This window comes from Vidua chalybeata, chromosome 5, assembly GCF_026979565.1.
Source record: "Vidua chalybeata isolate OUT-0048 chromosome 5, bVidCha1 merged haplotype, whole genome shotgun sequence".
NCBI lineage: Eukaryota > Metazoa > Chordata > Aves > Passeriformes > Viduidae > Vidua > Vidua chalybeata.
In genome coordinates this window covers 12,236,437-12,249,095 of record NC_071534.1, presented here as the reverse complement: position 1 = coordinate 12,249,095, position 12,659 = coordinate 12,236,437, and the positions used below count along the sequence as shown (strand labels likewise).

Below are 12,659 nucleotides of genomic sequence, written 5' to 3'. Positions count from 1 at the left end.
GATATCTTCCCTATTTTATTTTCACTCTACCTACCTATTTTTGAGGCATAATTAACTTTTACAAGAAAATCATTAGTTGTGTCTTCTCCTGAGCCCAGTAGCCTGAATTTTAATGCAGTGTTGAATTTCATGTTCTTGAGTTGTAAAACTTTATAACTGTTCTCCAACTGCACTCATCAATGTGATTCTTGAATATTCGAGTAAGTAGAGTTTTAATGCTTATAATAATTTCAATTTTTCAGACAACTTGGAAATGTAAATAAATTATTTGTATGTCTAAATTTAGCTGACATAAATCCCAGTTGTTGTCTTTGTTTGACATAAGGACCTTCTGGAGTTATTTGAAAATAGTAGTTTAATCATTTATGCCATTTTAGTGACATATACTAAAAGCTGCATTCTACTTGGTGAGATTTGTATTTCTGAATTTGCCATGTTTGTATGTAATTGACCTTTCATGTGCTAAAGACTTCTTTAAAATAAATGAATTTCTTTCAAAACAGCTTTGAGGTGTGGACATATAAAGGTGCATAGAGTTTATCTCTTGTGCACAAAGTGCTTTTATTGATTTATTTTAATCTTAAAATTTTCAGTGTATTTTCAGTTACATTTTCTCAGATGAAGGAAATTCAAATATACACTAGGTGGCAGTAGAAAAAAGATTATATGGCTTGCTTGGCTTGAGGGCCCCAGTCTAGAATAAAGAACAGTGTTTAATCAAATTTAAAGCTAATTTTCTCTTGTTGTGTTTGGAGAGACTGTTTCACAAGTAGCTAAATCACTTTCCTAAGAAATACTTTGTGAGTCATTTAAAACTTCCTCTTTTAATTTTATTAACTTTATTTTTCTAATTCATGAAAGATTCTGTAGAAACCTTCCCTTCAAATATATTTGATTGTACTATGGATCAAGATGTGCTAATTGTATTATCATGTTAGAAGATGATATTGAAAATATTTATGTATCAGTTTACCAGGAAATTAAAGCAAGGCTTTGAAAGAGTTTTTGAAAACCTGTGACAGTATTCCCTACCTTGCATTTTACTGCTGTGGTTTTTCTGTCTTTTTTCTTAAAGTTAAGTCTTTTCAAAGACTTACCTTGAAGATTTCCCTTGGTAAGATTATTTTACAGCTAACCACATCACCTTGTCAGGAACTGTCAAGTAATTTGAAACTTTTACAGTTAGCTTAATTCCATTACCTCATGCATTTTTAGTGCAATATTAAATACTAATATTTGTATGAAGGCCTCAAATACAGCCTTTATATTTTTGTGCATTTTTAAACGCCTTTTAGATGCTATTTCTGACTAGTTGCTTAATAACTTTATATTTAATTATTTTAGTATGGCTTGTGACAGTTCCTCCACCCCCAGTCAGTGTTTACAGTAGTCCTTATCCTCCCCTTATCACTGGTAAAACAATAAGCAGAAGTAGGCTCAGAGGAACTTTCATTCTAGCTCCAGGATGTGACACTTCTATGAAAAGAGCATTTTTAAAAACTTAATAATACCATGTATTTATTTACCCACCTGTATCAAGAATTGAACTCATTCTGCAATATCTCCAATGTATGCAATAAAGAGATACTATCTCAAAGATGTTTCAAGAGCTATTAGTTATAATACTACAGCAGAATACTCCACATTAGAGTACTGAAAGGTAGTAGGCATCTACTGTCCCTCTTCTGCAGAATCCAGCAGATGCGTTGTTCTCTCTTCAGTGCCCAAATGATGCATGTCAGAAAATTATTTCAGTCTTACCTGCCCCTAGTATGATTGGCACTTGGATAATGCATTAATTATATTTAGTGTAGGGCTGACAATGTCAGAAGCAACTGACCCTGATTATCCTGGGCACTGAACAAATGTAAACTCTGTGGACAGTTGCTTGTGTAATCTCAATAGACATAATATGTATAGAGGCAAAACAGTATAATTTACAGTTCCTCTACTGCTCGCCTTAGCAGTCAAAAAGTGGTAAGCAATACTGTGTTCAAAGGAGGTTTTCATTAATCATGTTTCTGCAGAGAAGATGCTAAAGGAGAAGTCCAGTTAAAATGGTGGAATTTTCAGCTAAATAGAAGGGTTTTATAGACCATGTTACCTGGCTTTAGTTCTCCTTTCTCCCTTTCTTTCCTCCAAGTCTATTTAACAAAATCAGAAGAAAGCAAGACTTGATCCTAATATCTACAAATGAGGGAGAATTTTAAGTGTTCAGCTTTGATGACCATGTAGTTGAATGGGTTTTCTTGATTGTCCCTGAGTCCCTGCCCATTCTTGACTGATGCACTTGTAATCAGAAGACAGAAAAAAAAATAGATGTTCATCTTCATAGATGAAGAATAAATGGCTTATTGAAACTGAATAAAAGAAAGAACTAAGCACTGCTACTCAGAGATGTGAACAAGCTTTAAGATCTCACCTTAAGGAAGGTTTGTCATCTTTGATTTGTAAGTGCTGCAAAGTGTAAGAATCACTTTTACTTTGAATAATCAGGTAATATCTGTTTTTAAATGTTTCTTTACCTTCTAGCTTGCTAGTAAACTGTGTCAATCTTCTTCACTTGTATTTACTGAGGGAGATCTTGTTTCTATTAATTTTTATCTAGATTTCTGCATGTAAGTTATGGAAATCTAAATAAACTGAATGAAATGTCTTCAGGCAGTACAAGGTGTTGCTGCCCTCCTTCCCTGGCTGTTAATTCCAGATATAAGATTGTATTCTAGCTACTTAACAAACATGTCTCTGACCTAAAGGTCTTTATACCAATGTATGGACCCTAGCATCAGGGATTTTTTCCTTGTGGAAATAGCACTGAAGCAGTTACTGAGTGAGCAGCTTTGGCTGAGCCAGAGTTTTGACAGTCTTCAGGTGAAATAGTAGGATCTTCCTCTTGAGAAGTCAAATAAAATAGTCTTGTAGCTAAGAAACTTTCAGTGACCAAACTTAACCCTGTCACTAGGCAAGTGTGAGTTTTGGGGGTTCTGGGACTTTTTTTCTGCTTTCAGTAAGGTGGTTGGAATTAATACTGCCTCTGGATTACTGATGATACTGCATCAGCCTTCCTGGTGATTTGAAAGTCATCTAGTCTCTCTGTAAATTTTGCCAGTTTATAAAATAATAAGAATAGTACTTCCATGCATCACACTGAGAAGGCACACATCTTAGGCTGTGATACACCTAGATAATATAATGGTAGGGATAATATGCACACAGATTTTTATAGGGAGGTTATTCTGATCCTTAGGTGAAACCATAAGATAAAAGCAGTAGCTTTGTCAAATTTCATTTTCTCTGGTACTTTCTTAATGCTTCACTTTCAGGAAAGGACATTAGCAACATATTGCTAAAGTTATAGATTAACTTCTATAGGCAAAAATAAGCAAGTAGTAACTGTGATATTAAGAGCAAAATTGACATTTTGACAAAATTGACTGTGATGACATTTCTGTCATCTATCATTCTATCTGATCAATCAGCCTCTGACATTGTCCCAGTATAAAGCAGTTTTTCCTGTGGTTTCAGGAGCAACATTTTTTGTCTTTGATCTGTTACCGTATCACAGATTTCAGTGTTACCTACTACCTGTTTTCCACAGAAGTGCTTTCAAATTTATTTTGGCAATCAGAGTTGGTACAGAAGAAGTAGGCATATCAACAGTCTGTTAGTAATGGATGGCTTAAGAACTTGAATAGGGATTGGGAACCAATTGATCTGGGCTGCTAAGTGTGTTCTCAATTTTATTTCAGTCTTATTTCCTATTTGGTGCTGAAATAATGATATAATTCATTTTCAACAGGTCAACCCTACCTTTGATGTGCCTGATACACAAACACCTGACCCAGTTATCATCGATATTAGAACATCTTCATATATCAGTACTCCTGTAAGTTGCTTTAAAAAAAAAGAAGAAAAATAGAAAAAGGGTAAGGTATAGCTAACATGTTCCATAAATGTGCTTTTACTGTCCATAAGAATGAAACAGATTTTTTAGCAATTGCTGAGTGCTCAGAGCTCAATATCCTAAGTTCTCAACTTAAACCTTCTGTCACAGTACCCAAATCTAACCAGAAGATGGTGTAATAGCAAAGCTTTCATTTTATACCTGCAGTTTTATCACTACACTAAGCACAAATTCTGTTTATAAGCACATTCTAAGTACATCTAAATATTGGTGTTAAAATTTGTGGCTTATTCTCAAACACTTTTTGTAACTCTGTCTTTATCTGCAAATAATGGTAACCCTAAAGAATCACTGTCTCACTAATGCAATTCTAAGTGATGTTTTATTATTTCTCCTTTTAAGGCATTTAATAGTTCCCTAGAAGGAAAAAAAAAAAAAAGTCATACATTTTAAGACAGTGATAGGATTAGAGTCTTCTAGTGTTGGCTTTACATATGCCATTGGTATGGCGTGTGGGAGGAGAGGAAGGCAATGTTTTAGGCAGCAGTTTTGTGGGAGGAGAAATATGCTTTCCTGGTAGGAAATCTAAAAGACATGCTGTCCTAGAATTAGATTAAAATGAGAATTTTTCTTTTAGCTCTGAATCTGTTCCTGTGAAGGCAAAAACTGTGTCTTGAGCAATTTTAGTTACCATAAAATGTTTGTGTGGTTGAAGGGTTAATACCTAGGAAAAGGCAGCAGGTGTGATTTCTGCTATTCTATTTTGTCATGAATGCTTTGTGAAAGCTATGTATGTGAAGGTACTATATAGAATACTTTAAGATCATTTTTGAAGATCATGATGCACAGGTTGATGAGAAACCTTAACTTCAAAACAGTAATCATATAATGACTTATATTTGAGCGGTGATAATGTTATATATTTAAAGATTTATCAGTTGTGTTGTGTCTTCATAATGGAAGTATGGTTCTTTGTAGACATCTGTTTTAGTAGGCCTCACAGTGGATTATGGTAGATATAATTTATTGACTACCTATCACTTTTAAGTAGTCTGTGTTTATTACTTAATCTGTTCATCACAGAGTTCAAATGTATGGTTGCACTGTAATTCTTTATTACATACCTACAAATCACTTAGTCTCCATTAATTCTTTTGCTATGAAAGCAGCTTATAAAACTTTATGTCCAGAACTCAGAGGAGTACATTGATCTAAGAAGTACAGCATTTTTTTGACTGCTGTCTGTCTGGCTTTACAATCTTCTATAAAAATGTTGCTTCAGAATTTATGCTTTTTGACTGTGTCAGTAATCACTATTTTTTTTTCCCAGCATCTCAATCTACGAGTTATCATTGGTTCTCACCACTGTTGCATTTCAGCCTTCCCCATCTGTGTCTTTTTCCATCTAGAAACATTTCTAGATGGAAATAACTTTATTACTTGGACTGTAGCATTAAGGGCAACTGTCCTGATCAACATAGGTTAACCTTAACCCTGCCACTGTTCACACAAAATCAGGAATCATTTGCATGTTTTCTTTGCCAGTAATATCCTTCCTCTCCCATAGTGCAATAACACTTTCTCCAACTTTGCCAAACTAATTTGGTCCTCCCTGCTTTCTAATGTAAGCTCATCCTTTTGTATCATCTTCCTGTCCAGTGTCTGTCTGTCACATAACCAGCTTCTGTCATCTGTGGAATTATCACCTGTTTCTTAATCAGGCCAGCTACCTAGAATCTTTGTGTCTTGTTTCTAGAGGGTTCTGGATCTCAGTGACTTGGACCTTTTTATCTGAAGCTTTCTCAGTTTCCCTAATGTATGGAGACTGTCGAACAGAGGCTTGATGTGTTCTTCGTAAGAAACAAGGAGAAAAGGGCAGGTGCTGCCTTTATTTCTATCACACCTTCACTGACAGATTTCCTCTTGATCCAGTTTGTCCTCAGTTGAATGATACTACTTTTGTGCATTATTTTTATTTTTTTTCCTTAGTTCTTTTTCAACTTGAGGTTGCCATCCTCTAGTACTAGTCTAATTCATCATCCTACCTCATACATATCCCTGATTCCAGTCTCAATAGGTTGCTGTTTTTCTACTGGCTGTCAAAGGCATTATCACTGTGCACTTTTTGTTCCCTGCAAACATTTCAAGACCCATTTTAAATCTGTTTATGGCTTTTTGGCATTACTTTGACTGAAAGAATGCTCTTCAAATAACAAAAGTCTTTGATCAGATTGTTGGGTTAATTTACACGTGTCCTATCTATATCTACTTATTCTTTTAAGGCTGTACCTTAAGGAGTTCTTCTGCCCTTCTGATATGTGCAGAGATAAAAATGCAGTCTGCATTTAGATGTCTTTATGCATTCTTGTTCAATCCCTTTATCACAAATGTAGCACAGCAGGATCTTAAGGGTTATTTACAAAACATATTGGCAAGTCCCTACACCCCTGGAAGTAGCTAATCAACATATTTACTTTAATTTTTCTGCTAAAGGAGAGAGATACTTGAGACAGTGATCCACGAAAATGCAGTCTTTAAATACAGCCTTTCTCTGGGGTGAGTAACAACATTGAAGCTTTTTTAGGAACTCTGGTGAGTTTCTTAAAGCTCCCTGAAATGCCTTCAGGAAGATTGGAAGTCTGTGCAAAACCTTGTAATATTTTGTTGAATAACTACCAGAATTCCTGACAGCAAGTGGTTAAAAACTTCTGTAGGTCTCAGTCTAGTCCAGAAGAAAGGACAATAGGAGAAAGAGCTCTTCTTACTGAGAATCTTTTCTTCAGCTGGAATTGTATGTTATCCTACTCCTTTATGGGAAATACATTGTTACTGTCCCTAAGATGATTTGTGACAGAGCAAAAGGGTTTTTCCTTTTCCTTCCTTCTGTGAAGATTTGTTAATAAAAGTGATATAGTATATGTTGAGAGGGATGTCTGGGGTCATTTCATCTAACCTTCCCTTTAAAGCAAAGGCCAGCTTGGATCAGGTTCTTATAAGCCTTGTCCAGTTCGTTTGTTAATAATGTGTAAGGATAGAGATTCCACCACCTTTCTGGGCAGCTTGCTCTAGTGTTTGGTTGATGAAAATATTTTTTTTCATAATATATAACTAGAATATCATATGTTCCAGCATGTCTGTTGCCTTCAATTCATAGCAGTCCTCTAATACGTGTGTGCCTGTCTTCTTTCTATCTACCCATTAGATATCTGAGATGGCAGTAAGATCTCCCTGTACTTTTTCTTCCAGAGAACAAACCTGGTTCTCTGTCTTTTCTCCATATCATGTTCCAGCCCCTTTGTTATCTTGTTCACTCTCGACTTGCTCCAGGATGTCAGTGTCTATATGGGACCAAGAAGCCCAAAAGAGGACACACTACTCTAGATAATTAGGGCGCAGCAAAGTATCACCATCATCTATTCTTCACAACAGTCTGCCTAGAGAAGATTTTAAAAACAAATATTTAAAAATACTACACTCTTGATTCTTTATCGTGAATTTAAAATATATATTTAGATATTTTCTTAGCAGTTCATTTATTTTGAGCTGTAGCTGTCTAAGAAAATACTAGTATTATCTCTTCCTCCTACTTCTCGGATGCAACACTTCTCCTTTTTTCAAGGGATTTTAATTTCTTGCTTCATCAAAACCAAAGTCTATCACAGCTTCCACACTTAAAATGCCTGCTTCTTTTTTTTTTTTTTAATTTAGTTGTGTTTTCTTGCTTCAGAGGTTAAGCTAAGATAGGGAGATATAAATGTTCTTATAGGAATTTTGCTAAAAACACTTACATTATTAAACTACCTGAATTGTAAACACCTTATCTTTTCAGCTTCTTTTCTAGCTTAGTACTAAAGCCAGTTGTTTTTAACATGGTGAAAAATCTTTCTTCATCTAAGGTTCATATTGATGCAACTTCTTTTGTAAACTCAGTGAAAGGAGTATGATCCTTCTGTCAGTGGAAAAATTTCAGTGAAATCTTCAGTATGGAGTTGCTTTCTTTTGGACTACAATTACAAAACCATTAAGAATTCCTGTGTATTATTATGGTTCAGAAATAGCTTTGGATTTGATGATTCATTTATTCAGTTCTCCTGTGTATTATTGAAAGCACTGTAAAAATTAGCTGTGAATGCCTAACAAACTGATACTTGTGTAATGTCCTGACTTTTTAAATTATAAGAGTCCTCATATGTTGCAGTTACTGGAAATTAGGTGTGTTCTAGCCTTTTGCACCCTGAAAATCTTCACTAAATTGGGGTCAAATTTGGGGGCTGGGGGTGGTGCTTCTTTCTCCTTTCTATTTCATTGAGGACTCTGAAAGCATTACTGCCTCTCTCCCACTCCTCCATGTGTCAAAGAACTTCACATTGCCTTTGTTTCTGAACTATTGAAAAGGAAAGATTGGAAGTTTTGTTTCTCTTTGGGACTATTTCTTTTTGTTTCATCCTTCAATTTTAGTTTTTGTCTTGAGGGAAGTTGGGTCTTTTCAATTCTGTAAGGCAATACACTGGTAACCTCCGGTCCCTGATAAGCTGTTGGAAACAAGGGAAAGTTGATGGTGTCTCTGTAGTTTTTACTGACCGAAGCAGGAAATCACTGTAGAGGCTCTCTAATGTTTCATCCCCTGACCTTGCTCATGTAAACAGGATTTGGAGGAAGCAAAGCAATGTGCTGTAATCTGGAAGTCAGAATGTCTGCACTGGCTGGGAGATGTTTGCTGTTCTTTTTCTTCCAGTGCCATTTAACACTAAAACCCAGACATTCTTATTGTTCGTTTACAGTACAACTCCTGCAAAGTTAAGACTGGGTTAATTACTGAGTAAGGAAAGATAAGATTGTTTCTGTTTGGAGCAAAAAGAACATACTAAATTTTAAAATAGAAAGTTTATCTGTACTGCATTTATAGTAGGTTTCTCGAGGCAAAAAGTAGAAGTGTCTGTACTCTCAATTTGTTCAGTACACATCGCTTTCGCAGTTTGTGTTTCAGGGTGTAGGTATTTTTTATATACTTTTCTCTGCCTTTGTTTTGAATTTTAAAAAAGCCACAAAGAACCAAGCTCCACAATCAAAAAACACCCTATGTATTTGGAAAGACATCAATTATGAATGAAAAATTCACATATATTCATTCATTTTTGCATACATGAAGGCTTAGTTGACTCTTCTTCCTCATGGAAATTTGCTTTGAAGAGTTCTTGCAGTAATGTCTCTTCCTTGTTCCTTAACATAACTCCAGAATCCAGTAGGAGAGGATGACAATAGAAATTGTATCTTAAAAACGAATTTTTAAAACACTTCATATTTTCCTTACCATGCAACTTCAAATTTATTCTGATTTGCATCCTTTCCTAGCTTCAGCCTTACGTGGAAATAAACACCAACTGTCTTCAGTGAGGTAAAGGGGAGGGTAAAAGAAAGAAAGGAAGTAATGGCAATTTTATACATAGATCATCTCCCCTGGAGCCTAAGTCCGGTTCAGAAAGGAACAGCTGGTAGAACAAAACTCATATATCACTTCATTGTGCAGAGTAATTACCTTTGCTGTTTTTTATCATTTGAAAGCACAACAAACAGCTTTCTGTAGTTCATGAATATCAACTTTCCTAAATGTCCTCAGACAAAAACTCTGATCATTACATGGTATGCATATGTTGTAGTGTACAGCATACATTTTTCTCTACCAAAGAAAAGTTCCAGCAGTATTCCCTTTGAAAGAAAAACTGGAATCCCTGAAACTCAGTTGCCAATTAGACTGAGCTCTGCACTGGGGAGTGATCCCATGGGTAAAAGGGCTTTGATAAGAATTGACAGTCCCCAGCCTCTTCCATCACCTTACCTTCTTTGTTCCCAGACAGGGAAATAAGAAAGGCCACTCCCTGAATAGCTATGAACTTTTTTTCATTTACTGCCATTCTTCTGATTACCAGTAAATGCTTATTTGAATTGTCAACTCCCTGAACTCCCAATGATAAACAGAATTAAATTAGGAAATGGTGTGAAGAGATCCAGTGTCTCCAAAGTTTTGAGGTAAAGCCATCTGTGCCTTTTCCATAGATGAACATACCAAAAAACTTTCAAACAGGCTCTGAATGGCTCATGCTAAGTCTTATATAAACACAGAATAAATACTGTAAATAGAGGAAGTCTGAAGTGTTCAGTGCAGCAGAATAAAAATAAGTATTGTGCTTTTGTGTCATTGCAAATTAATCCCCCTCTTTGTCCAATCTTGCTTTTAGACAGGCAATTTTTAGTGTCATCTTGACTTATAGCACACTTTAGACAGACCTTTCTACTCTTTGCATGCTAGGCAGGTAGAGTGTGTGGGGCTGGTGCAAGAGGATAGGCTGCCTTCTCTCCAAAACTCTGCAGCTCTGCAGCTAAACATGTTCAGCTGCTCTCAGGGAAGGAATGTCTCCCATTCCCCCTAAAGGCTACTCCTCCATCTGGAATAAGCATGAAGCAGTAGAGACAGCTTTTTCTGTTGCCCAGCTAAGAGCCTTCTAAAGAAGATATGGTGTATATGAACAAAATGACTCATCACAAGTGCATGAAAAAATGAAGTGTTTCGTATATTGAACAGTGAATTTCTAAACTTGCATTTTGAGCTGCTGTAGATGTCTAGGTATGTTTAAAACTATTTGTGTACATAATCTTAAAATTAGTATGCTTTGATACCACTAGCATCAAATAAAGCTTAAGGATCAAATGCTTGAAGGTGAACCCAACACATGTAATAAAAGAGCAATATGATCCAAATGGTCCTTGCATTTTGCGGTGATGCTATTCTAACACAGCATGTAACTGCTGGTTTACAAGGAGAGAACAGTATGTTGTGCCTCTACATACTTCAGTAATAATACATGTCCTGATATTCCTTAATGGTCATGATTATATTCTCTTAGTGAACTGGAGCTGAAGAGAAAGTCAGGTTTTTATTGAAGACTGAGTACTGAATTTGGGCACTAGAGAGTGCAAGAATATAATATTTACTATGCTATTTTTAGCCTGCTTTCCTGAGGAAATGTACTTTATGATTGTACAGTTTGTCTGTCACTGTTCTGTCTCTCTAATAATTTTATAATGAAATAATTGGTGGATTGTTTTTTTAATGAAATTTGGAAATAAGCAGTTAGAATAAGGATATATATTAGTATTATCACTTAAGAAAAAGTCATTGGATGTGATACTGGAATAGGTATGGAATAGCTACTGGTGAACTACCCTGTAACGGTGTCTCAGCACATATGGAGGGAGCTTGAGTTCTTATAGAACAGGAAGCCTAGGAGAGCGACCTGACAGGAAAAAATTGTACATGTGCACACATACACAAATATTTTGTAGGAAGACAGGCCTTTTAAAACTGGCAAAATTTTACTTTGTGTAGGGTCTTACTCAGGGCAGCTGTGTTTCAGGAATGTTTTTCAAGTTGATCCATGTGTGTATATTGTTCCTTTAGCACATTAGCACATTTCTGGGAACTGGAGGGATGGAAGTTCCAGGTATTATTTCTCTCTCAGTTTCCTGAGATACTGTACATGTATGCTCTGACCTTGTCTGCTCAAGCAGTGTTTTCCTCTGCTTTGACTGGAAATCTAAGCTGCATTCACAGTTCTCACAGCTGATTCTGCGGCATGCAGAAAATGCCCGACAGCTATCAGCCCACACATCCAATAACAACTGGTTCCTTCCTCTTCCTGGGGAAGAGTAACATCCTCTGAGAAGAAGTGTCCCCTGAGGAATGCAGGAACAGCAGCAAGCCTTTCACACAGGAAATTACTACTATAGCACTTGTAGAAAAGTGTTTCTGTCACTTGGATTGTCAGTCTGTAATGAGCTTCCTGCTGACCTAGATGATGATTTACTACTGATCTAAATGCCATTTGTGAGTCATTTAGCTTAATGGAAGTTAATGAAGTTATCATTCAGTGGTTCTGTTATCCTGTAAGCACCTAGCTTAACTTTTTTAATGCAGTAGTACAAATAAAGTTTTCAACTTTTTAATATTCACAGGACTTTAATAATTCTGAGATTGTACATTTTATGGGACTAAATCAAGGGAATCCAAAGTTTAGCTCATAATGTGTGTCTCTTAGAGAAGGCTGCAAGATTTTCTTTTTGTTTATCTTAAGTTGCATAATAAAACTGAGCTACAGATCAAGTATGTCAGAAAACAAGATTGTAAAGCTAAAATACTGCCCTTGAATTACTCTTTATTTTTAAATACAACTGGAGTATAAGTTTAGCATGGCATGCTTGCAACTGTGTGGTAGAAATTTGACTATAAAATGAAATTTATTTATATATAAAACCCATATGTTATTCAAAATTGTTAATGCAAGTTTGTTATAAAAGCAAACACTTGAATACTGCTTCAATGTTTTCTTTTTTTCCTAAATTACAGTGCTTAAACAAGTGCTAGCAAATTCTATTTATCACTTAGATTAGAGTGATAGCTAAACCCAGAGGATGCTTTTTGACTAAAAGCTTGTTTGACTGTTTTCCAAATAGATTAGTTATTCCAATACAACACATCTCTCCTTGAAGCAATGCTGCATTACTGTCGAGTTTGCAGTAAGAAATGTAGTTACTTGCTTAATGTGAGATAGTGGAAACACTGAGTCACATCCAAAGATTATAAATGTTTCTTAAAACGAGACTTTTCAAATAAAATTCAACAACTAAGGAAAAAATTTTCTTCGGCAGATAGGTGTTTGATGTAGAAAAACATCTTGGCTTGTATCTTCCACCAAAATAG

General features: G+C 35.6%; 1 protein-coding gene across 2 annotated transcripts in view; it reads left to right on the top strand.

The window, feature by feature from the left end:
* POC1B (POC1 centriolar protein B) overlaps positions 1-12,659 on the top strand; it is a 44,963-nt gene that overhangs the window by 20,464 nt on the left and 11,840 nt on the right. The window contains exon 10 of one of the 2 annotated variants that reach the window (XM_053942825.1): positions 3,800-3,886. The exons of the other annotated variant lie outside the window; for it this stretch is intronic. Coding sequence (XP_053798800.1) covers positions 3,800-3,886 — 87 coding nt within the window. The remainder of the gene's footprint in view (positions 1-3,799; positions 3,887-12,659) is intronic. 2 annotated transcript variants of the gene reach the window in all.